The sequence below is a fragment of the Sarcophilus harrisii genome, chromosome 1 (genome assembly GCF_902635505.1).
Source record: "Sarcophilus harrisii chromosome 1, mSarHar1.11, whole genome shotgun sequence".
Classification (NCBI taxonomy): Eukaryota; Metazoa; Chordata; class Mammalia; order Dasyuromorphia; family Dasyuridae; genus Sarcophilus; species Sarcophilus harrisii.
In genome coordinates this window covers 348869403-348896578 of record NC_045426.1, presented here as the reverse complement: position 1 = coordinate 348896578, position 27176 = coordinate 348869403, and the positions used below count along the sequence as shown (strand labels likewise).

The following is a 27176-nucleotide window of genomic DNA, read 5'->3' as shown; positions in this document are numbered from 1 at the left end:
GCCCTAGGTACCACTTAAACAAGTCTCCTAGTGGCACAGCTAAACAAATTGAAATGACGAAAGTTAGACATAAAATGACATTGTCTGGATGCTTTATCTTTGATGTCAAACTCTGATCAGCTTTTTCCTCAGTCTGAATGTAGGAAGAATTACATTTGGGGACACACACACACACAAGCCACAAATTAAAATCATAGCTCATCAGTATGCATGTGCATTTCTAGTTTGGTATTGTCCTGTTGTGTGAAAGTCAAGTTTCTGAAGATGTCTGGAACTAGCAAGCTCCCACTTTACCTCAATCTGCTGTCCATCTTGGCTACCGATCCTGGGGCAAGGCTATGAATATAGATTCCTGGAGAACTATTTTCCAAACTCAGACAGCAGGCACCAATGCCTAATCCGACTCCTAGCTCTGTGAAAAGCAGAATATAAAGAAAATAAACAGAAAAGAAAAAAAAAACCACAACAGAAAACAATTTTATTCTTTTTGAATGAAACCACATCATGTGCTTACATAGGTTCTTGGAACAAATTCCCTTTTTTTTTTTTTTTTTTTTTTAACCATCAATTTATTTTGTTTCTAGAATCTGAGTTGGGAACATACTTAACCCCCTTTCCCAGAAAACTATTTGAAGAAAAGAAGTATATGTACTGTTAATTTGGGTAGTCATTGTAGAACTGGAGGCCAAATGTCAGTCGTTTTCTTAAATGATAAGATTGGTTGAATCATGGAATGATTATTGAAGCTCCTGGAGTCTCTCATTTAGCCTTTGTTCAGTTTTTGATACTTCTACCAAAAGTGAGCAGAAGAAAGAAATATAGATGAGAATGATGGTTGAGTATTCTTTGTGGCCTTTCAGTTAATAACTTATCTATTTCCATGGATAACTGACCAATAAATGTAATTATCTTGAATTATTTTTCTTGTTGTTGTTGTTTGTAGGGTCTCTCTACCTCACCAAGGCTAAAGAGGCAATGGTTATTCAAGGACTTCATCCCACATCCCACCATCATGGGAGGTTTGACCTGCTCAACTTCTGACCTGAGCTAGTCTTCTCCTTCCTTAATCAACTTGATATCCCACCACTCTTGGAGACTTACTGTGCCAGACTTAGATCAGACACCATATTGGTTTTAGCCCTGATGAAGCTCAAAACTCCTAAACTGAAGCAATCCATCAGCCTCCACGACCCAACTAGCAGGGATCATGAGCATGTGTCACAAGCCTGGCTGAATCAGTTTTTATAAACAATTTCTAAAATCCCATCTTTAGTTTCAGAATCAGGGTGTATAGAACATTTTTCACTGTGTGATGTATGCTATTCTATCTGAGGAGTGGATTCTTTTCTTTATCTACAATGATTCTACGCACCATTTAGGTTTCCAGTGTCTATCTGAAGTGTACCATTGGCTCTGTTGTCAGATTAGTTGTTCACATGATAGTGTGAACTCAGAAGTTCAGCTTATCAGATGGAACTCAGGAGAGAATGAAGAGAGAAGTAATAAAAGCTTAAATATTCTTTATAAGAGAACAGGACCCATTGCAGAGCATATGATATCACCTTTGTTAAGTGTAACTTCCATGACAATCCTGTCCTTGGGACCAGGGCCTTTTCGACCCAAAGAGGAAGAATCTCCTTCATCAGAGCCAGGTGCAGGAGTTCCTCCACTGGTATTAGAGTTTGGAGAGCTTGATCGGCTCATTAGTGTGGGTGTTGGACATGGAGTAAGGCTTGGGCTGCGTAACCTTGTCCGTACTGTGAGGGTCACAACACCTTTCTTGAGTTGCTATGGAAAAAAGAACATTGGTAAAGCAGGAATTCAGAATGCACTTATACCAAAAGGAGGAAACAATCCTTTCAAAATCGGAAAATGATAAGGAAAAATTAATCTGTTTTTAAAAAGCATCAATAAAACAATTTTTCAAAATTCACAGGAAAAAATTGCAAAAGACACAAAGACAGAGCAATTTTGTGACTACCTTATTAAATTATATATACTATGCATGTTATATATATTTTACTATATTTGTACTTATTTATATATACATATATTTATATATATGTAAGTACAGATATATATTACATATTATACATGTATATATACACACATATATGCATACATAGATAATTTTAAAAATAAACTTTATATAATAGATATTCAATTTTTTATTCAAGCTTCTGGTTTTATCTAATGAAATATTTGTTTTTATGATAATTACTAAGTTTATAACAAAAGATAAATTTAATTATAAAATTTAAAAAAATAGATAAAATAGGACTCTGCTTTAATTCTTTTACCTTAAAGGTCTGAATGGCTTCTTGGTGGGTCAGTCCCTGTAGGGATTCTCCATTCACTTCTAAGATTTCATCCCCTAATGAGCCAAAGCAAGACCAAGTTAACATTCATCTAAAGCCTAAAGGAATATATAACTAAACCATCAGAACAATAATGGGCTACCACAAGATACTTGATTTGCTTGGCATAAGATGGCTTTTATTGTTCCAATCTATTTTTATTTGTTTCAGATCCTTCGATGATAGGTGATAGGCAAACTGGTCAATTAATGATAGGAAGTATTCATCATCAGCAATCTTAGATGATTTCTTTGATGAAAACAAATTACTAGAAACACTATTTGAGTCAATGCAACAAGTATTCATTAAGCAAGCATTAGATACCTGCATTAAGTGCTGAGGATAAAGTGACTAAAACAAATAACAGTCCTTTCCCTTATTCTACTGGCTTACATTCTACTGGCATATAAGCTATTAGATTTTATTTTCTAACCAAATTCTCAGTTTGGCAGTAAATGCCCTATTGCCAGAACTTAAAAGTGTGATGATACCAAAGGCAATCAATCTCTTTTCATCACTTCTAACAACAGCAATGAAGCTTTAGCACATTGTATTTGCCAGCCCACTTCTACCTATACTGGCGGACAAGCTGCCCAAGTCATCACCATGCCTGGACGATAGTTCCTGAGTTTATTGGGATAAAAACTATGCCCTGAAGCCCAAAGGCCAAGGCATTTGGCAGTTTGAGACAATTTGTTTAATAATGCATAAGAAATTATGAATATTATTCATAGATAATCTATGTGTCTTTCTTTGAGTCTTGATTAATTTTTGGAATTCACCCAGTTTGCCCGTGCCTGTCTTTTTAATGATATTTCTAGGTACTCAGTCATTGAGCTTGAGGCTCTAGATGGCTCTGTACCGTCAGATCTTTCCCTAATAATCCTAGACACATCTTTACAAAAAACAAAACAAAACAAAATATGGCCAGGGCATTTTCAGAGCTGCTTGGTTATGTCACTAGAGGATGAGAAAAGGCTTCAACATATTGTTAACTTTTCTGAGCTGTGAGACCTGCTTCACATCTATACACACAGTTTGTGCCCAACCTGTACCACGTGACATTCATGGCTCAGTCTGTTATTAAATAAAGCAATGAAAAAAATGGTCCAAAAAAAGAACAACAAATGAAAAATGGAAAGTATTTTCAGTAAGGAAGGATTTGCCACACATACTCTAATAGCCATAATTTAAAATATTCTGATAGGCCATTATTCTTGGGCTACAAAACCATTTGTGGGGAAAGTTCCAAGAAAATTACCTGGCCCTTGCTGAGGAAACTACCTCCAAGGAACAGAACAGGGTTGCAGATAGAAAAGAATTCACCTAATACACAGCCACAGTATTTTCTTATTTAATTAATTATTCTTGCTAACTAGGAACTAAACTGAAGGAGTTTAAAGATTATGATGGTTTCTAAATCTGTGGGCTTTTGGAGAAAACCCTACTTTACATCATCTTAACACAAGAGCACACCATTGTCCTGAATTGTTTCATGTGAATATATTGTGTGGTTCTTTCTGAGAAATTTGTAGAAAATGTAAACATATGAATTCATACACATCTGTTATTATTCTGTCTTTGCCCATTTAGGTCTTATGTACATCCAGAGCTAAATGCAAGCTTACCGATCATATAGTTCAGCCCCCTTATCCTACAATTGAGGGAAGTGAGTTCCAGGAAAATAAAATGACTTGCCCAAGGTCACACATGTACTAAGAATAGAATGCATTATGAGAAATGGTGGGAGGCAGTATTTGAGAAGATCCGGCAACCCAAACTACTCTGGGTTATTGATCCTTTCAGCAAAAGGCTGATTTTAGATTCATTTTACCTTTCCCTGATAAGCTAGATGATCTTCAAGCACAAGAACTGAAAGCTTGCAATCCATTATAGAAATGCTCCATGACAGTTTCACATTGTTCTACAACTAACGACATAAAACTCTGCTAGGGAGTTAACCCTTCCTCTAAGAGAGATAAATAAATAATCATTTGTCCTGGAAATATGAAGTCTGTTCCTATTGAAGCACATATTTCTACCATTCATTCCTACTGAGAAGTCTCTTTACTGACAAGAACCAGCTAATTCAAAGTAGCAACACTTAAATGGTCTTTGAAGCCAGTTTTAAAACTATTCATAACATTTCTGAAAACAGCTTAGAAAATACTGATTTAATAATATAGGAAAGGAAATCTGTTCATGGAAAATCAGCGACTGAGTAGTGCTAACTGCTATTTTAAAAAGTCCCAACATTTGATGCTAATTTTGACTTTATAAAATGAAGGGCTAAGTCTTAATCCAGACTCAAAGAAAGACACATAGATTATCTATGAATAATATTCATAATTTCTTATGCATTATTAAACAAATTGTCTCAATTAACTTCAACCACAAAAGAGCTCCTACACTAAAAAAAGTGACTGCATTTCTATTAAAACAAATTTGTTGATTTTTATCCACTGGGATTTTCCAAGTGGTCATGTACCTAAAGGAGAAGATAAGAAGGGATTTCATATGAACCAGATCCATCGTCCCTTTTCATGGCAGGCTCAGATTCACACTGAGTCAACGCCTTTTTTTTTCATTCTATTTCAGGAGATGGTCTCTCACCTTCTTTGAGTCTTCCATCCGCAGCAGCAGCTCCATTTGGGAAAATTGTCTTGACAAAAATTCCCATCCGGCCCCTAGCTGAATCCTGACCTCCCACAATACTGAAGCCAAGGCCCTGAAACCAAAGAAAACACAGATCTTTTACTGACCATAACACAATAAAAATTACAGTGAATAAAGAATTGTTTTTTAAAAAGCACTGAAATCAACAAGACAAAAAATTGAATCCTAAAGAATTTGGTCTAAAGAAAGAATAAATCAAAAAAAAAATGATAATTTCAGGCAAAATTAAGACAACAATAATTCAACATACCAACACTTCCCTTTCTAGAGACCACTGCTAACTTGATCATGGTTCCCAAGTTCAGCAAATATAATATCCTAATCACTTGGAGACAAAATGTGACTAGGATTTTCTTTTCCAGTTTCCTGTGATCAGGTTTCTTTCTAAATGGCTGAGATGTTACCTTTACAGGCATAAAATAGTTCTGAGGAATAGGGAAACATCATTTCGTTGGTACTGTGGTACTATAACTAATTTCATTATTGTATTTTTTTCTTTTCCACTTCACATTAAGAATGAAGCATTTAAAGAGCCCTGATAACTTATTCCGTAATAATGGAAAATCATTAAACTCACTGCAAAGATTTAATGGGGATTTATTCTAAGGTGATAGGCCCTTTCTGAAAACCACAAGAAACTTAAAAATGGACATTCCATTCTGTCACCCAATCTTATATCCTGGATCAGGTGGCCATTTACCTCTGAAGGGATGGGAGGCAGAAAAAGGAAAGGAAAAGAGATGCTAAGAATCCATTCTATCCTGAGTTCAGAGAAAAGAATATGCAGAGGATACACTTAGAACTGCATAAAAGTCACATTTTAAATCCTATTTCTTAGTCTTTCTTTTAAATAAAAAAAATAATAGCCAAAGGTTGAATAAATTGCCTCAGTAAAATGAAAACACCCTTGAAAGAGCCCTTACCTTGCCTTGTCCTTTCATCAACACGATATTGGAGATAATGGAGGGCTGAGCTAGCCTCCAAGGGGATTCCACCTGAGCAGTGCTCAAGGACCGAGTTGATTTCTTCACAATGTGGTATTCCTAAATAGAAACATATTGAACAACAGTCAGAAATTCATTTATTTATCTTACTTCTAAACTGTCTTATCTTTCCATTAAAGTTTTCCTCTGATACCTCATTGTGGTGTACATCCATGGTTAAGCCAAAGGGTTGAAGGCAAGCTCTGGAAAGTCCTATGTCAAGCTGGGAAGCTTTCAGCAAGGACCCAGAGATGAATTATACAATCTTTTGTTAGGGTAATAGCTTAGTCAAGATTGGAGGAACTTATTGCCAGTATGGTCACAGGATGATGAATTTTTGAGCCACAGCAACTCTTGGGGATGGTCTGCCAATTCATCAAGGATTTGCAATATGTAGTATAGGGCATCTCCATAACAATGAAATCTTGCCATCTCAAAGAAGTCTATTACCCAGGTTTTTAATCCCAGCATGATGGCTACAACAACACTTTCACACTTACATCCCTATTCACTTTCACTAGAAGAAAAGAGCCTAGTGAGCTGTTTTGGATCACTATGGCTGCAATTGATTACCATCTTCAGCATATGTCGTCCACATGTAATTTATTTTTGGAAACTCCATTTGCATGTTGTGCTTTGCTGTCCTGTATGCAGAATGCCACAGGAGCCTACTCCTCCCCTCTTGGATTGAAGCCCAGGGTCTGTAAACCTGAAGACCTTTGGGATACAGGATGACCATGAATAATCTGGTTCTCATTTGGCAAACATCCCACATAGCCCCCAGGTCCAGGCGGAAGTCAAAGCCATACTTAGAAAGTCTCAGCATTTCAAGATCCTATCACCCACTACACACATTCACATTTAACCACACAACCCTTGTTTCATATAAAAGCACAAACCACATATTCACCCAGAGAAATCATGTTATATAAAAACCCTACTGACTCTGCGATAGCTATTATCTCTAATCCATCTAGAGAAAAGAAAATATTTTCCTATATATACCAACCATATTCTCTACTTCTCACATAATACAACTGAAATTCTGACCTCCCCTTTTTTCAACCACAAAATATGGGCAGAGAGCAGTATGTGGTATTTACAACATAAATAAGAAGTTAGGTAGTTATATCTCAAAGTATGTATCCAGTTTGGTTCTCTGCTATTCTTCATAAAGTTTAAGTCTTATAACATAGTACATACAACTTGATGATTTATAGATTTTCCCAGAAGTTGCATTTATGCCAGCATAAGCAAAAAATAAAATAAAAGCCACTTCTCATTTAATATGAGAATTCTGAGATCACAGAGTATTCCTTGTCGCCTTAAATTTTGTTTTTCTTCCTACCAAGGCAGAAATGAGATTTTTGGCAGTGACATTTCTTGAATTCTGCCTTACTTAAAATAATACCCTTTTTGCAATTTGTGATATTAGACTCTTGGACTTTAACTCAAGAAAACTGTGTGTGTGTGAGAGAGAGAAAAAGAGAGAGAGAGAGAAGAGAAGAGGAGAGAGAGTTGGGGGAACAGAGAAAGACAGACAGAGATGGGGGGGGAGGGAGAGAGACAGAGATAGGGGAGGGAGGGAGAGAGACAGAGACACAGAGAGAGACAGACAGAGAGGGAGGGAGAGGGAAGACGGGAAAGAGAGGGAGAGGGAGGGAAAGAGGGGGAGAGAAGAGGGAAGGAGAGAGAGACAGACAGATAGACAGAGATGGGGGAGGGAGAGAGAAAGGAGAGGGAAGGAGAGAGAATAGGAAAAAGGGGGAGGAGGACAGGGAGAGGGGGAGAGAGATGAGGGGAAGACAGTGAGAGAGGAGGAAGAGGTAGAGGCAAGGGATGGATGAATTAGTATGCCTTTCATAAGACTATCATGGGACAGAGTTGATAATTCTTGTCTTGGGTTGACAAATGACTTTGTTCTGACTATACTCGATCACTTCCCTCTCCAATACTGACCTGATACAATGATATAACAACACATCAATGCCTGCTGATCTTCTGGGACTTACCAGCATTTCCTCCCAAATGGAGATTCCATCCTAGAGACTTCCCTTGCATTGTTTGACACTGCTGATAGATCAGTGGAACTAACGTGAAATATTGATATTATTCCTTGATTTTGATGTGACTGGCCTATCTTTGTCAATTGCATATTTCTTTGATGACATCATTTACATCACTTCTGCATATCTTTTGAGTGATTATGTCACTTAGGAGGTATGCCCTGCAAAGTTTCAGTACCTGAAGCAATCAGCACATTGCCCTCTCTAAAAAAGTACTATCTGGAACACCTCCCCATTTGAAAAGAATCTTCCATGTGAATTATCTCCCAAATGACCTCCATGATGGTGGTTTAGGACCTTGATGTCTCCCTCTTTTATGCTTTACTTGATACTAACAATCAAAGAGTCAAAACAATGTTTCTGTATTGTTTAGCTTTTGAAGAATTGTATATACTTTTGACATGTACATCGGAAACAACTTGTTGTAGGGAGATCTTTAAGGTAGCATTTGGAATAAAAGAAATCAAATGCCATTTTATAAACAACAGCAACAACAAAGAGCTGGCATTTTTATAGCACTTTAAGGCTTGCAAAATGCTTTCTGTGTCTTGTCTCACTGAACTTCACAACAACCCTTGTACCTAATGAATATCTCCATTTTACAGATGAAGAAACTGAGGAACAGAGAGGTTAAATGCCTTGTTCAAAATCTCAAAGATAAATATCCATGTCAGAATCCCAAGGCTTCCCGACTTCAGGTTCACCACTCTATATGCTATACCATGTAGCTGCCACAGAAATTAGCTAAAAGTAAGTATTGTGGGTTCTTATTCATTTTTTTATCTTTTAGTCAATTGTTTCATAATAATGATGTACTTTAAAGTAAACAGAAGTTTGATAAAACTTGGCTGCTTCCTTATTTTTCCCATCTTGTATTCTCTTAATCTGAAAGTAGGTAATTCTCATAAAATTTTTTACATCTATGGGAAAGTATACATATGGGACATTGTTTTCTCAGTCATCTTTTTTTCTGGTAATTTCTGGGATTTCCCCTCCATGAAACTGGTATCTTCTGCTCCTTCAGCTATATTGAGAATTAGTCCCTTCACACCCTCAATAATATTGTCTCTAATATACCTCCCCTTGCAGTCTTCTTGGTCTAGTATAGCTTATTATCTTTGTTTTTTTTTTGTTTTGTTTTTTTTGTTTTTTGATGCATTTCTGCTTCCTTAAGCAGAATATTTTGGACCTTGATAGTAAGAATTTAGATCTGATAGCTTTATATCACTTTTGATGACAAGTATTTTTTTTTAATCTTTACAATTCTTTTCCACCTTTCATCTGTTTGACATCCTCCTTTTGGTTTCCTTTTTTAATGCCCTTGTTGTTTAGCTGGGTCTCTTTTTAAGCCTTTTTTCAATTTGTTTTTCCCTTCACTGCTTCATAATGTCTTATGAGGGAGAGAATTTGGAAGTCAAAAACTTTAAAAAAACATTAAAAATTATTTTTTAAATGTACTTAGAAAAAATAAAATATTAAATTAATAAAATACAAATTCCTTGAGGACAGGGACTATCTTTCTTCTTGCTTGTACTGGTATCCCCAGACCTTAAGCACAGAGTAATGCATAAATATCTGTTGCCTAGATCCACAGGTTCTTAATATTTTTTGTCTCAGTGAATCTGTGCATCATGTTATATTTCCAGTTGCAGACAATGCTAACTTTCAATTATACATTAGTCAAAATAAAGAGACATGTTATTTTTTTCCCAACCAATTTCATGGACTCCTTGAGACCTGTCTACAATTCTCTTGGGAGATTGTGGATTCCAGATTAACAACTTCTATAGTGGAGGATGTTTAAGTCACTATTCTCCTTTTCGCTTCTCTGTGGACAGTGACTCTCTCACTGGGGTGATATTTCATCAGAGATTACACACCAAAATGCTATTTGATGGTGAAATGACTTAATATGTTTCCCCTTCTCTCTACCAACCTACCACCACTATCACTGACTTTTATATAGTGCTTTAAAATTTTCAAAATACTATACATACATTATTTGAAGCTTCTTCTCTTCCACAATATTCTTTTTTTTTTTTTTTTTTATTTAATAGCCTTTTATTTACAGGATATATACATGGGTAACTTTACAGCATTAACAATTGCCAAACCTCTTGTTCCAATTTTTCACCTTTTACCCCCCCCCCACCCCCTCCCCTAGATGGCAGGATGACCAGTAGATGTTAAATATATTAAAATATAACTTAGATACACAATAAGTATACATGACCAAAACATTATTTTGCTGTACAAAAAGAATCAGACTCTGAATTATTGTACAATTAGCTTGTGAAGGAAATCAAAAATGCATGTGTGCATAAATATAGGGATTGGGAATTTAATGTAATGGTTTTTAGTCATCTCCCAGAGTTATTTTTCTGGGCATAGCTAGTTCAGTTCATTACTGCTTCATTAGAAATGATCCTCGTTGCTGAGGATGGCCTGATTCCACAATATTCTTATAAAACAGTCTCACACATCCAAAGAGACTATGCTACTGTTTGGATGGCTGAAGTAAATAAATGATAGGCAGACTGACCACAACTTAAATACCACTATAAAATATTACTGTGAACTCTGCTGTCTCAAAGTCAGTTCTCAGATACAAGACACCCCATAGGAAAGCAAATCAAGAAATTGGGTTCCAAATAGGAACCCTTCTTCTGAGCCACAGTCCTGATGGAAAATAGCACTGCTGAATGCCTTCCAGCCTGACCTGAGACTTTATCCATCTACCCTGTCATCATTCTGTTACCTCCAGTGCCTCAGAAAAGCAAGGCATTTTTATTCAATTCAATTCAACAAGAATTTATTAAATGCTTAAATGTATAACACTGTGCTAGGTACTGGAATTGAAGCAAAAATTAGGGAAGGTGCAGTCTGCCCTCCTTGGGCTCCTGCTGTAGGAAAGGGATATCTCTCTCTCTCTCTCTCTCTCTCTCACACACACACACACACACACACACACACATTTTTGTCATTTAGTCTTGTCTCTCTGTGACACCTTTTGGAATTTTCTTGGCAGATACTGGAATGGTTTGCCAGCTCATTTTATAGATGAGGAAACTGGGACCAAGGAGTGAAGTGACTTGCCAGGATCACCCAGCTAGTAAGTGTCTGAGGCCAGAATTGAATTTGCAAAGATGAGTCTTCTCACCTTCAAGCCTGGCACCCTATCTGGTGGATCACCTAGCTGCCCCATGATACACAGATAATTGGGATGCAAAATGATACATAAGAACATTAGAGAAGAGCCAACAATTGTACTGCCCTAGAAGAAGTAGGTTTCTGCCTTGTAGAAAGATCAGAGAAAACTTCCTGGAGGAGGCAACTTTTTAATTGGGCTTAAAAGGCTGAATAGTACTCAGTAATCAGAAGGTGGACAGGAAAACCATTCCAGAGGTGCTAACAACCAAGGAATGTACTAGAACCAGCAAGGAGTATTCTATGATGTCATGGGTTGGAGAGAATCCTGAATGTCAAAATACAACTGCATCTTACCAATTAGCTTAAAAAAAGTTGTTATTGATCTTTTCTGTTTCTTACATCACCGTTATTGTCTCATGTATCTCTCTCTTCTCCCTCCTAGAAAGCCATCTCATAACACAAAGAATATTTTTAAGAGAAGAAAATGTCAGCACAACTGATTGTTACATTGAAAGTCTGAAATCAAGGGCATTGTATAACACCCATGAAGGGGTGGATTGGGGAAACTTCCTTATATTTTTCCATTCAAATTTTGTTTGATCTTAACTTGGTTTTTATTTACATTTTTGTTTTGGAGGGTTTTTTTTGAAGGTAGTTGGAGTTAAGTGACTTACCCAGGGTCACAACAATTAGTTAAATGTCTGAGGTTCAGTTTGAACACAGATCCTCCTGACTTCAGGACTGATGCTTTATCCACTGTGCTACCTAGCTACCTTTTGTCATATTTTCTTTTGATATTTTACTATGTCATTGTTCTTTCCATTATTGTAGTCATTTTGTATACTGTTTTCTTGGCTCAGTTTACTTCACTCTGCATCAGATCATATAGATCTTGGTATGTCATCCATTATTTTTATCTCTTCTGCGTGAAAAAATTATAATAGTACAAGAGCCTGTTTCTCCTCAAAAAGATAAATGAGTCCCTGTTTTATGGAGATGATAAAAGGCAACCCCTTGCAGGCAAATGCAGAAAAATTAAGAGGAATTAAGATCTTTCCTTGGCCTGATCAGGGGACTGAGGTACTGCACTGGAGGTTAGGGGAGAAGGAGCAGCAGACTGACCTGTCTTGCCCCAACAGAGTCAAGCTGCTGTGGAAGGGAATGTTTCCGGGCACTTCGAGATAATTTCTCCAATATCTCCACATTGGAATCACCATTTTCTACTGTCAGCTCATCATCTTCTCCAACAGATTCGAGACGAGGCGCACCTCCTAGAAAGACAAAATAAAGATGTTTTTATTATGACAAAAAGTTTTTTTTTTTTTTTTTTTTTGAGGCAATCCATGTTAAGTGACTTGCCCAGTAAATACAGCCAGGAAGCATCTGAGACCAAATTTGAACTCATCCTCCCGATTCTTGGTGTTCTGTCTACTATGCTCTTTCAGTGACCTTGCTTTAAGGATTTCACAGGACTTTACACCCATGTTCTCATTTGGTCCTCTCAATAATTTTCCATGGAGGATGCTTTTGTTGTACCTCTTTTACATATAAGGAAACTGAGGCTGAGAGAGGTTAAATAACTTGTCCTATAATGATTAACTGTCTGAGCCATGGTTCAAGCCGTAGTCTTCCTGACTCTACAGCCAGTATTCTATCCACTAGGTACCCACTGCTCCTCCAAGAAATGGGCATCAATTAGTTAAGTAGACATCTTAAGTAGACATAAGTAACCACAGTTATCATAAGGCTGAGATTGGCTCAGTTGCTTAGTACTATGAAAACAACAAGGTACTTCGTTTGTCACTCAATTACCCACAGAGAGCTCCACCTGCTCTCCATGTCTTGTGGCCATTAATGCCAGGCTTTAGAGGATTCTCTCTTCTCTATAGACATCTGTAGAATAACTTGGTTGGTTTAGTGAATAAAACAGAATATTTTTAGACAAGGACCAAGTGTACATTTGTTCCAAACTGACAGTTATGACACAGCAGCTGTTGATAATGCAATAAATAACGGCAAGACTGTTCATAGCAGATGGATTTAGCAGCTGGCTTTAAATTTCCTAGAGATAGATACTTTATTTCTTTTAGGACTAAAATGTTAAATAGTGGATTCCCACTGTCAAGAGCAGATATAATAATGGAAAGGTTTTTTAATTTCCATGTGCAAAGTCGCAAATTTAAGAAATCCATCTAAAACATTTAAATTAAATATCCATTCAGACCATGTAGCATTTAAATAAGACTAAATGCTGATTCAGAAAATTTAAAATTTTAGGTGTTAGAGGACTATAGATATATTTATCATGATATTCAAAGATTTGACAATTTGGCAAAGGCTTGTAAATTGAATTCAAAAGACACATCTTACAGTTTAAATAATGAAATTGGTTCATTTGCAGATAGGCATGATAATCTGCAGATGAGTCATTGTATCCTAAGTTCAGAAATATTAAAAACTATCTGATAATGGGTTTTGATTTCAAATAAACACAATTTTAGAAAAACTCACTCAAGACAAAAACTTTTTTTTTCTCTGCCTAACTTATCAGACCAAGATTTTGATGCCTGAATGTCTCAGAAGTATTTTTTTTTTTTTTTTTTAGTTTTCATTTCAATTGAAGTGTATTTATGAAGGATTTCCTAAGTACAAGGTATTATGTCAAGCGCAGTTTGCACATAGAAATGTCAACTTGAGAATAGATGGTGTGTCAACATTGTTGTCCCATTCTCATGTTGGCACCCGTATCTGTAAAATGTTGGCTTTTCTATATGGACCAAAACATATACAAGAAAGAGCAAAGGCATTTGTTGTCAATTCACAGGTGTCCCAAAAAATCCCTAATCTGTTCATAATTTTCAGTTTCAAATATTTGTAGGGAGATACCAACCCATGCTGAGGATGTTTGATTTTGACTACATCCTATGATGTATACAGACCTATCAACAGGGTATAGTAAGGTAGATGATCCCAATGGTTTTTTCTCCTTGCAACCCTGTTTCAGATTATCCTTTTCTCCCTCTCGCACCCTCTTTCTAAAGATGACATATCCTTATATTTCCCATGCTGGAGACGCAGCTCAATGTCACTCAATGTCACACATTGATTCCATGATCAACATAGAAGCTTCGACCAGATCTATTTCTGCCCATAGTTAGTTAATTCTTTCTTGCATAGACTGGTAGGGCCCTCTTTTCCAGATTCTAAGCTATGATTCCAGGATGAAAAAAAAATGGATTTGTAAGGGTCACACAACCTTCTTTTCAGGGAAAAGCATAGCGTTCTGGTAATATTTTACCTAATTACCTGTTCTGAATACTGCTGACATAATCCAGTCAGACCATGGAGTAAAAGACAGTTTCAGTTTGAGAAGATGATACCTCACCAAAATCTTTGGCAGTCTCACTACTATCCCTGAAACACAAACACACACACACACACACACACACACACACACACACATACCCAGCCTACCCCTACAAATGTTCTCTTTAAGAAAGTTAATCATAAGAATCTGAGAAGCAAAAAAAACCCTTAGATATATAATCATCAAAACTGACATTTATACAGGGTTTTATATTCAAAAGTAGCTTTACATTCATTTTCCTGTCTGAACCTTATAACCTTGTGAGAAAGGTTGTGGTTATGTTATCACCCATATTGTAATAATGAGAAAATTGAGGCACAAAGCTGTGGAGTGACTTAATGTAAGGCAGACAGAGGCAAAGTCCAGACTAGAAATAGAACCTGATCTGTTGTCTTTCTATTATACCCAGTTTTCAGCTCTCCTTATGCCCATGACCTTGGAAACCTAATATTTGGATTCTTTTACTTACACACACACACACACACACACACGTATATAAACTAGGGTTATACCATTCATAGTACAAGACTAAATGACTAACAAGTGAGGTGCTTTTGTATTTAAGCTTGGACTGATTTACACATACACACACAAATACACACATGGCTACAAAGTTTACAACTTTTTAGGATCTCATTTAAATAAAGCAAGTTAATCTAGTGATATTTTCTCCAAAGTGTCATGGCTTACACATTAGCAGGGCTGCTTCCTCAGGCAAGGCAAATGACCACATATATCCCTCTCCCTCACCATTATTTATAAGCATGGCCAAAGGAAATTATCATCTAGTAGTCAACTCTCTATTGATTTGATAGCTATGTGTCTTTTTCTTTTTTAGTTATTTTTATTAATGTTTTTCATTGATGACTTTTTTAAAAAGGTGATTATTGATATTTTGTCTTTTACATCAACTAAATTTCCCGAATATTCCTTCACTCTTCCTTATCCTGAGAGCTATTCCTTGAAACAAATTTTTAAAAGAGGGAAGAATACAGTTAAACAAAACTAACCATGCTTCACATCCACAGTCCCCTACCTGGGCAGGGAGGGAGAGGAAGGGGAGGGAGAGTTGACACTAATATTTCTTGTTTAAATCTAACTTAGCATTATGATATCACAATATTCAGTTCCAATTGTTTTGTCCTTATTTCCATAAACATTGCTATAGTGTGAGTGTTTTCCTTATTTTGTTTTCTTCACTTTGCCATCAGTTTCTGTATTTTCCCATGCTTCTATTTAGAGAGTGAAATGGCACAGTGGATAGATTACTGGGTATAGAGTCTGAAAGTAGTGGGTTTGAATGTGGCTGGAAATACTATCTGTGTGACTCTAGCTAAGTAACTTCAGTCTTCCTCAGTTTTCTAAAGTATAAAATGAAAATAATAATAGCATACCTCATAGGTGGAGGATCAAATGAGATAATATTTATAAAGTCCTTAATACAATTCCTGGAATACAATAGCCACTTAACAAATGCTTATTCCTCTTCCCTTCCCTGCATTGATCAAATTCATTGTTTTTTATAACACTGTAATGGTCTAGTACATTAGTGTACCATCATATATTTACAGTCATTCCCCATACTTTGTTTCTACTTCTTTGCACTACAAAATGAATGATTTAATGTATGTGGTAACTTTTTTTGTCATTTACTTCTTTGGCATATAGTCAGTCACCTAGCAGAGAGAATTCTGTGACAAAAAGTATGTACAGTTATTCAATTTCTACACACAATTCCAAAATGCTTTACAGAATGGCTGATACAATTTTCAGCTTCACGAGCCTTCCTGTACCTTACTATAACTGTTTCAACAATGACAATCCCTGTCTTTTCTCATCTTTGCTAATCTTTTGGATATGAGATGAAATATCTAAATGGTACTGATGGCATTTCTCTTTTCACACAGTTGTTAATAGTCTTCAAAAAAACTATTTGTTGGTATCCTTCAGTTTCTTATTTAAAGGAAAAGAGTTCTTAGTCCATTAAGTTTTTCTTAGTTTTTTTAAAAACATATTTTGGCTATCAGATCCTTATCAGAGATATTTGGCATAAAACTTCTCCTGCTGTGGATCTTTCCCCTCTTTCTCTTAGTTGTTGATTTTGTTTGCACAAAAGTTTTTCTTTTTAATTTCTGGTAATCAGAGTTAATTAATCATTTTATCTTTTGTGATCATCTCTATCCATTATTTGGTTAAGAATTCACACACACATATAGTTATAGCCACAGGAAAATACCTGATCTGCTTTCTTTCTCATTTTTTTTTCCTGCAAAGAAAACAAGAAAACTCATTTTTATACAACTGTTTTTCAGGACTAATCTCAGTTTCACTGTATTGTTCTATTTCCATTCAAGTCACTGTGTGGTTATCATATTTACCTTTCTCTACTTGTCTTTCTATGGATCAGTTCATGTCTTCCCTTGCTTCTCTTAATTCTTTATCTTTTCTTTTAGTATATTACTTTCATGTCCCACAATTTCTTTATCCATTTCCCAACTGAAGAACACCTTTGTATTTTCTTATGAAAGCATTTCAGATGATTTCATAAGAAGCATTACCAGATAGAGTGCTCAATGTAGATGATCCTGTACTTAAATGACTCAGAACCATACCTTTTTCATAATAGTAGATTAAGGGAAAAAAATTCCTTTACATTGCACTTCAGATCCTTCCCAGTCTAGTCCTTAACTTCCTTTCCACTCTCAAATCCTGATCCTTTCACCAAAGAACCTACTAATTCCAGCTAAACTAGCCTGTTCAATGTTTCTTGAATCTGGAAGAACCCACCCCTTCCCCTTTTCTGCCTCAGAACATTCTTCTTTGGGGAATGTTATACCTCAGCCCTTCTTTCCATCTATTCCAATCCCATCTATTCTTCCAAACTTAATGCAAATTCTACTTCCCCAAGAACTGGGCTCAAAGTGATTTCTCTCACTTCTGAGTTCTAATTGCACTTGCTGATTCTTTCTCTCATTCATTTGACACAATAAAACATCACCATCTTCAATACTTTAAAGAATGCGTGATTTTAATTCTGCTTTAAAAGGTAAATGGGAGTCCAAAATGAGACATTACTTAAAGAAGGGAGAGAGGCACAGCATCCAGTACCAGTAATGTGGAATGTCAAAACATATCTAGAATATTATGTTCAGTTCTGAGCACTAGTAAGGGGAATAACTAGTAATTGTGTGTCCAACACCCAGAATAGTGCTAACAGGCTGGAGAAAGGCCTTGAGAACATTCCACAAGAGGATCAGGTGAAGGAACCAGGAGTGATGAACTTAGAAGACTTAGGGGAAGAATTACGGTTGCCTACAAATATTTCAAGGGCAGTTGTGTAAAGAAGAGATTGGACTTTTCCTATTTGACATCCAAAGAAAGAAACAGAAGGAATAGGTGGAGGTTGCAGAGGGTCAATTTATGTTCTAGGGAAGGAGGAACTTTCTAACAAATTTTTATTGTTGTCATAGAGTCATTTTTCAATTGTGTCCAATTCTTTACAAGCAAAGATACTGAATTTATTTGTCTTTTCCTTCCCCAGCTCATTTTATAGATAAAGAAATTAAGGCAATCAGTGGTTAAGTGTCTTGCCCAGGGTCACATACCTAGTGTCTGAGATCAGATTTGGACTTAGGAAGATGAGTCTTCCTGACTCCAGCCCTGGCACTTTATTTACTGAGCTACCTAGCTGTCCCAATGTAAGATCTCCAAAGTAGGAAAGCCTGTCTCAAGAGGCAGAGGGTCGTTCCCAAAGAGGTGTTCAAGCAAAGACTGCAAGACCATTTTTTGAAGAGATTTATAAAAAAAAAGTCTCAGCTAAATATTAATAAGTAGATGATTTTAGAGATCCACCCTAGATACAAATTCCCGTTTAGGCACTTGCTGTGTGACCCTAGCCAAGCCACTTAATCTTTATCAGTTTCCCCATTTGTAAAATGAGGCTTGATGGCCCACTTCCATCTCTAAATCTATGTTTGTAAAATAGCTTGCAAATCTAAGATTTAGGGATCTAGTGAGGATTCCCTTTCTACGTAGAAAGACAGAAATTCAGGATTCGTGAGGATTATGAGAACATAACCACAATTGAATAATTGGACAAAGATGGTCATAACCTAGTGGCAATATTTCATAAAATTTGAGACTGGAGGGGACATTAAAGTCCATTAGGCTTTTCATAGACGAAATAATTAGGATTTAGAAGGATAAAGCAACTTAGAAGGGTAAAGCAAGATCATACAGCTCATAAGTGGGAAATCCAGGACTCAAATTAGTTCCTTCTGAAGCTGTTGTTCTCTGCTGCCTATCACCATTTATTTTACATGAGTACAACTCTTTTTATCTCTCTATACAAATATATAGAAAATTTTAATCTATACCTATCTACATTTATATCCACATCTTTATCATATCTCCATTTCTCCATATAATCTATATTTATGCTATCCCACTTCATTTAGGTTATAATTCATTAAGGAAAGAAACATTTTAATGTCTCCCAGAAGCACTTAGTACAATGCTTTCCCATAAGAGTTTTCACAATCATTTTTAATTAATTGTGTCATCCACAATAAATGACAATTAAATTAAAGAAAATATTATGGTGTAAAGATGGGAGGAGATGATTACCATCATTCAATAATCTTGTTGAGTACAAGAGAGAAACTATTCCAAGATAACAAGAGAAATAAATATGGAATGTTGGGGATCTCACTGGAGATCCAACTCTAATCCAAAAAACAATCCCCACTATAACACAAACATCCATTCTAAGATACTTTTCATAATCTCCTCTTGAGTTAAGCTTTAAGGGAAACAAGACATTCTAAAGAGACACAAGGTAGGAGCACATTCCAGAATAAGGCATAGAGCAGAAGATGAATTGTCACATACCACGATCTGTCAGGCAAGTTTGACTGAACAGAGATTGTTTTAGGAGAACCAATATGTAAAAAGCTTGTGAAGGTAGACTGGAACTAGATTATAAAGGCCTAAAAACTGCAATTCAATTCAATAAATACTTATGCATTGCCTACTATGTACCTGGTACATTATGCTGAGTGATGAGGTTATAAGAAAAAGACAAAAAGCTCCTGTCCTTAAGGAGTTTGCCATCGGCTACAGAATGCACAAAGAAAAGCAGAAAAATAGGGTGAGTGAAGAAGGGCTTGGGAGACCAGCCAAGGGTATCTGGACAGTAGGACAAAATCAAGCCAAGATGCTAATGGAAAATGGATTGTTAATTGAAAAATTCAGTGAGATCAGAGCCTTCTGTAAAGAAAAGGTTTGAGAGGAATGTTATTGTTTCAGCCTTCAGAGGGGAGAAGCCCAGGAGAGAGCAGAGAAGATGCTGATTATTAATAATTGAATCAGTTTGCGTGGGATGAGATCGACTAGCTGATTCCTGGTGATGCTTACCAAATAGAGGTTCTGATGGAAAAGTGAATTACCTGAGAGAGTTACCTGTGTGAAGAATTTCTCCAAACTGGCATTAGTCATTTGTATTTTAAACTGAGGCAATAGTGAGACAGAGGAGCCTCTTGAGAGACAATAGTGACCGATGTGCTCAGAATCTCACTTTGGCAGCCATGTTGAAGATAGATTCCCAAGGATAAAAATAAAGTTAGGAATACTGCTAATTAGTACAAGAGGAAATGGAGGCCCCGTTATGAGAAATGGAACAGAAAAATAAGGTAGAGGTGGAATTGGGAAAAATTGGCATCTGACTGGTTGTAGGAGAGAGCAAGGAATCAAAGATGTTGCCACACTTTGAAACTTGGTCTTCTCAAAATTAAACATTTTAAGTTCCATTAATTGATCATCAAATGGCTCAATCTTGAGGTCCCTCACCCTCTCATACTAGTTGTCTTTTTGTATAGGCTCTCCATCTTGACAATACCCTTCCTAAAATCTGGCAACCAGAAGAGGAGGAAAAAAAGAAAAAGAAAAAGAATCCTCTGGATGTGATCTGATCAATCCAAGGCAAAGTGGGACTTCCCTGATCCTGATCATTGCTTTTTTTCATTCAGCCCATGTTTTCATCAATTTGTTTTTGGCTTCCATGATACAACATTGAGGGCAGTTAGATAATGCAGTATATAGAATGCCAGGTCTGGAGTCAGGAAGACTCACCTTTATGAGTTCAAATCAAGACCCAGGTACTAGCTTTGTGACTCTTGGAAAATCACTTAACCCTTTTGGCCTCTGTTCCCCATCTATAAAATGAGCTGAATAAACAAATGGCTAACTACTCCAGTCTCTTTGCCAAGAAAATCCAATTGGGTTTTCTTTTACAAAGAGTCAAACACGACTGAACAACATGATACTATAGACTCAATTGGTTAGTTTACAACTGAATGAGGATCAACAAGCACCCAAGGAAACAACTGAGTACAAAAAGAATAAAAAAAAAGTCTAGAAGGAGCTTGATACAACACAACACACAAAACAAGGTATAGCATGATTCTGAAATGGAGCTGGTCAGGAATAGGGTCTGGAAGGGAATGAAAGTAGGTTGGCTTGGCCCCTTCCTTGGTCTTCCTCCAGGAGGAACTCAACAATAGGAGAAGTGGAGTGGACCTTGTGGAGGGTTATTTCATAGTGAGTAAAAGAGGGATAGGATATTTTAGAGTAAGGAGACCCCAGCAGTTGAGGAGTACTGCAGGCTAAGACAGGAATAACAACTTGGTTTTGAAGTCATTCAAGGAAAGTAAATTGGTCACTATTCCTGTGGTAACATTAATCAACCAGGGAGCATTTATTAAGCATTTAATATAGGCCAGACTACACGATAACCATGCATTTTCTGGGAAAACAGGAGAAAAGCAAAAATAGTCCCTCCCCTAAAGGTTTTTATTGGTGGAGACAACAGAAACATAAATTAGTACATTCAATGTAAATATGGAACAGATGGAAGGTAATGTTAGAGGGCAAGCATCAGAAATTTGGGGCACTGGGATACTGGCCTCCTAGAGAAGACAGGAAGCCAGGGATTCTAAGTGACAGAGATGTTCAAAGGGAGCACCAGGCACGAGGGAAGTCTCTCAAAGCATTCATGCAAAGGACAAGTGAGCCCAGGACGGCGAGACCACAGAATAAGTAATGTGTTAGAGACTAGAAAAACACACAGAGTTTAGGCTGTGAAAAGGTAGTCCAAACAGTTCTGGCATGATTATGTTCATCTGCATTGAGTTCATCATAAAAATGTAGTCTCAGATGAAGGTGAAATTATACATAATTTTATCTACCTCTCCCTCTCCCTTCCCCCCTTTACTTCCTTCCGTCCTTCTCCCTTCCCTCTCCCTCTCTCTTCCTCCTTGTCTCTCTCTCTTTCTCTTCCTCCTTCTCTCCTTCCTTCCCTCTCTCTCTCCTTCTCCCTCTCCTCCCTCTCCCTCTCTCTCATGTATATTGCCAAAAAAGAGAATTTATCTTTGATCCTGGAAGTAAAAGGGAGCCAATGAAGTTTAGTGATTGGAGATTAATGTGGTCAGATCTACACTGGATAATCACTTTTGCATCTATGCAGAGGATGGATTGGAGTGGAAAAGACTTAATACAAGGAGATAATTAGAAAGTTATTATATTAGTCCAGTTGAGAGGCAATGAGGGCCTGAATTAAGGTGGTGGTTTCAGGAGTAAGAAAAAGAAGAGACGGTATAGAGAAAAGACACAACAAACTGGGGAGGGGGTGTCATATAACCTTAGAAAGCCAGCAGTTACATTACCCATTTCTTTAGCAGAGACAATAAGGCACCACTAGCTAGAGTATTAAACCCAGAGTCAAGAAGACCCCATCAAATCCTGCTTTTGATACTTCAGTGTGACCAAAGTTGATTTTCTTACCTGTGAACCTGAAATCTTAGCAGTATTTATTCTCACAGGCTATTTTGATGGTCCAGTGAGATACTACATGTTTGATGCTTTCATGTCTTAAATTGAAAAGGTAAGCACTATTTTTTTTCCTAAAATTCCATTTTCTAACCTCAATATCATTCTGTACTTGTCTTATATGTCCTCTATGTTGTTGTAGAAGCTTACTCCCCTGCACCTACTCTCTCACCCCTCCCAAAAAAATCATAGTGCAGATCTATCCAACTTCTTAAATATCATCTCAAATGAAAAAAAAAAAAGCAATTGGGTGAGTGTCAGAATAGTCCAACAGGGGAGGGACTTAAGTCCATGGAGCAGATGAGGATGCTATTCAGTATACAAATGCATTTAAGAAAGTACTTGACTTAATCATAGTGGTATTAAATATTCCCTCTGGGGAATAATCTTGACTCTCTGTAAAAGCTCACACTTGCTGACAATTTAAGAATTTGCCAGTGATATTGGGAAGGTAGAAAACTATTTGGCCTGAGATTTGTAACTCCATCTTGTTTCTACTCCTGATTATTTGAGATGTAGAGCAAATGAAGCTTGGTGATGGAAAAAAAATTCTTCTTTTCCTCTTTGTTTTTTTGGAGTAAGGGTATCTGTGCTTATTCATATTTGCTGGGGAAACAGGCCACCATGAATACTCTACTGAATTTTTGTGATCACCTTCTAAAAAACCCTGTGGAAATAAACTGAACTCAGTATGCAGGAAATTTAAGATTAGGCTAAAGCAAACAGAGACATTGGCTTCCACCTCATTATGCTGCCAATAAAAAGTTCCAGTCTGGGAATCCCAGCTCAATGCAAACATTGTGCCATTGCCAGTCTCCTTCCAAACTAAACTATTTAAAGGATCCATGGAATGAAATAGCTAACCCTCCTTAATTGGTTCATCCATCCACCTCTTGGGCTGGATTCTGGCCATACTGTACCCTCAAGTTCCCTTTCCTGGGAAGGACTATACTGTCCATCTAAGAGGACTCACCTTGGGAACGGCTCCGGCACTTCATCATGCAGCTTCCCATAGTGGGGCTCTTGCAGTTTCCCTGGGATCCTTCAAGACAACTGGGGTCTTGGGACTTATCAACATCAATCATCTGAAAAAAATAAGACAGAGATTGCAGCATTAGGCTAAGGTCATTGGAGAAGAGGCCCACTAGTGAGTGCTCCTTGTTTTCTATGGAGAGAGCCATTGCCCAAGAAATTATCTGAACCATGACCTGGGTGCCATGGGAGAAAGAGCCTCATAGAGTGCAGAGACACAACGAGCTCACCTGTGATCCTTTTACTTCCCTTTAGGAGGTTTTTCTATCAAGACTCAGGAAGAAAGGGCAGTGAGAATCTGCCCTCTTGGTGTGCCCCAATCTAGAAGCTTCATGCAGCTGCTGGTTTACATCGGCAGAGGGAACTTCCTCACCTGAGTGTGTTGGAGTCAATTTGTCCTGATTTCCATGGAGATTCTACATCATCAGATCATATAATCTTGGAATCTCAAGTTGGAAGGAACCTTCTGGATCCTGAGTCCAACCCCCTCATTTTATACATAAAGGAGCAGATGCTCCCAAAAGGCCCCCTAAGGCACAACATTTGAGCCAATGCCCTCAGATTCCAAATCAGATACTCTTTCCTTCTGTACCCCAACAAGAACCAGAGATTTCAAAACTGGACTTAAACACCATCTAGTCAATCCTTTCATTCAGTTCGGAAATGGAGTTGCCCAAGATCATGTGTCAAATTATTTTAAAGATGGGCTTAGAATCCTATATTCCTAACAATCCTGAAAGGAGTGATGAATAGTAAGAAAATGCTGATATCTTATACCTCTTTTTATTTTTTCCAGTTATGCTACATTGTTTTACATTGGCAGAGAGAATATAATGACAAAAACATTCGATCCAATTGAGAAGTGACTGAGTACATTATGATATACTCATCTATTGCAATATCATGGCCTATAGAATCACTACTATGAAGACTTCCAAGTAATATGGAAAGCCCTACTGAAGGAATGGGAAATGAGCTCAGCAAAATTAGAAAATTTAAAAAAAAACTAAGAGAAAACAATGCTGAGGATTGGATCTTTGTAAATAGAGAGAAGGAAAAAGAGCAAATATATTTCAATTTTGTGTTTGCAAAAAAAAAAAAAAAAAAATACTATTTGAACCAAAGATCTGATGCTTTAAATTTCATGATTTTACTTAGTGGTTCATTCTATATTTGGTTAGATTATTTATCAATAATTTTTGAAAAAAAGCTAAAATTTGAAAATGTTGGGAAATAGACTGGCTAAGATGAAGATGGAGGGTCAAGAGAGAGGTTAGAACTTGTCCATTTCACTAGAAAAGAGATTCTTAGGACTAGGCTTGTTGAATATATTCTTCTAATTGTTGAGGGATTGGTAAATTTTGTGTTCTGGATATTCTAGGAAGTAAGGAAGGATCTGGAGGATTTCAGAGGAGACTTGCAAATAAAAATGATCCAAACACAAACCCCAAGTGATTTTGTTTGGCTTAATGATGTTCCATAAAGATCCCGCCTCCAGACTATACATAGTAATTATTAGAGACCAAATTAAGTTCCTAGTGTTTTCTTGTTTTTCTGGTGCCATGACACACAATACAAACCTACAGGGAAGGTAGTTCAGAATATGCAAGTTATTACCTCAATTGTAATAATTGGTACCTATTAAATGGGTGGAAGATTATCCTCTGGGGAAGTCCTAGACAATTAGCATTCCTACCCATCCCTGGCCTGTGTGTGATCTTCACTCCTCCCACTCCCCATTGCCTCTTTTCCAAACTGGAACAAAAAGGCAGCATGTCGTGGTCTAGAATGGAATCATAGATGTAATAGAAAAACAAAAATGATATTACAACAGTAGATGTCTCTTCGTCCTCAAGGATTTTAAAATGATACTGGTGGAAGAGTGGAAGGAGGAAATATATTTTTACAATCATCTGAGCACAATTACAAACAACAAATGAAACTGCTGAACCAAGGAATACATTTAGACTAACCAGAAAAATCATAAAATTCAGACTCTAAAAAGACAATGGAGAATTGCAAAGTGGAGTTTCACCAGCATATACCAATAGTTCCTTTAAGATTCAGCTAATAAGTGGCAAATCCAGGATGAAACCTTGGTTTCTGATGTTTACTTTGTCCATTGTGCTTTTCATTATACCATGCTATCTCACTTTAGGACATTCTTAAAAAGTCATTTCATTTCCCAGTACCTGCCTTTTTTCATATGTAAAGCAGGCATCAAAGTACCTACCCTGCCTACTCCACATAATTGTCTCAAGACCCAACTGTGGTGACACATGCTTATGATACCTCCCATCAGGAAACTGATACTGACGGACCACTTGAGCTCAGGAGAGCAGGGAGAAAAGGTTACAAAATACAAGGGTTATTGGACCCTAAGCCCAACACTGTCTCTATCTCGATACCATTTTGGGTTAGGGTATCAGTATTGTATTAGTTGTGTGATCTTGGCCAAGTTATTTAATCTCCGAGGCTGTTTCCTCATTTTTAAATGAGGGATTCATATGTTTTAAGTGAGAATGAACTAGCTCAAAGAAATAGAATGAATCAAAGCTTTGGTGCCAAAGATTGGGCCATTTAGTGGCAGTTGTACTTCTAGTCTTGGTGAGATAGAGAGACCTAGCCAAAAAAGTTTAAATTGTGTGAGTGTGTCTGACACACACACGTACTCATATATATACACACAGAGACTATAAATATACATATTTATATACACATAGATTTAAATGCATACACATGACATGTATATATAACAAAACCATACTTACACACATAAATGCATACGTATAATGTTTGTATATAGAAGTATATATACTATACACATGTATTTATATATACACATGTATACGCATATAATACATATGAAAACATTTTATAAAACTATATAACATTATATAAGCAAATATAAGTTTAATCATTTAGAATTAACATAGCATAATATAGCAATAACTGAACCTGGAACAATCAGGATGGTAATAATAATAATAATAATAATGACAACAACAATAATAGCTCATAGTGTTATAGTAAGTGCTAAGCACTTTCCTCACATTATTTGTGAGACGGGTAATATAAACATCATTCTGCCATGTGATAAACGAAAAAAACAAGGCTCTGGGAGGGCTAAAGTGATATGAGAGCAGTGACACAGCCTTTGGTAGGAACAAGATTCAGACCTGCTCTAAAGGTATTTGGACACTTTAAGTTCATCACTCTCTCTACTCTATGACTGTGTTGGGATAGAGCTTAAGCTTTGTACTCGTTAAGTAATCTTGGACAAGTTATTTAACCTCCAAGGCTGTTTCCTCATCTGTAAGTGAGGATTGATAATTGGGGCTTTGTTACAATAGCATTATAATATAAAACTACAAACAGACAGAAATGAAGTCTGCTCCAAGTAGCCATCTTTGGTTTGTATCTAAGACAAACCTTGAGAGAGCTACAGAACTCCTTGGAAGCAAAATATTTAATGAAAGAAATTTGAGGAGGAGCTGGAGCCAGGCTATTGCTTATTCAGATGTACAAAAGAATGAGTAGTCTTTTCAGTTTCTGATATTGGTTTCTTTTCCTTCACTTACATAGACACAATACTATCCAGGTCCTTATTACCTTTCCTCTGGATTACCTGAATAGTCTCTCAATTGGCATCCTTACTTCC

At 36.8% G+C, this 27176-nt stretch overlaps 1 protein-coding gene and 1 long non-coding RNA gene across 8 annotated transcripts in view; one reads left to right on the top strand and one right to left on the bottom strand.

The window, feature by feature from the left end:
- LOC116420500 overlaps positions 1-26134 on the top strand; it is a 40670-nt gene extending 14536 nt beyond the window's left edge. Inside the window, exons 3-5 of one of the 2 annotated variants that reach the window (XR_004230836.1) lie at positions 8688-8832; positions 22477-22538; positions 23771-26134. This is a non-coding gene — a long non-coding RNA (uncharacterized LOC116420500). Of the gene's footprint in view, positions 1-8687; positions 8833-12371; positions 12462-22476; positions 22539-23770 lie in introns of those variants that run through there. The other variant, XR_004230837.1, reaches the window with a different exon arrangement.
- Positions 1-27176, bottom strand: part of PDZD2 (PDZ domain containing 2) — a 348056-nt gene that overhangs the window by 60800 nt on the left and 260080 nt on the right. For all 6 annotated transcript variants that reach the window (XM_031945886.1, XM_031945887.1, XM_031945889.1 and 3 more), the window contains 7 exons: positions 23457-23568; positions 12355-12503; positions 5957-6076; positions 4971-5085; positions 2301-2374; positions 1563-1788; positions 295-412 (listed from right to left, as the gene is read on the bottom strand). In XM_031945886.1, coding sequence (XP_031801746.1) covers positions 295-412; positions 1563-1788; positions 2301-2374; positions 4971-5085; positions 5957-6076; positions 12355-12503; positions 23457-23568 — 914 coding nt within the window. The remainder of the gene's footprint in view (positions 1-294; positions 413-1562; positions 1789-2300; positions 2375-4970; positions 5086-5956; positions 6077-12354; positions 12504-23456; positions 23569-27176) is intronic.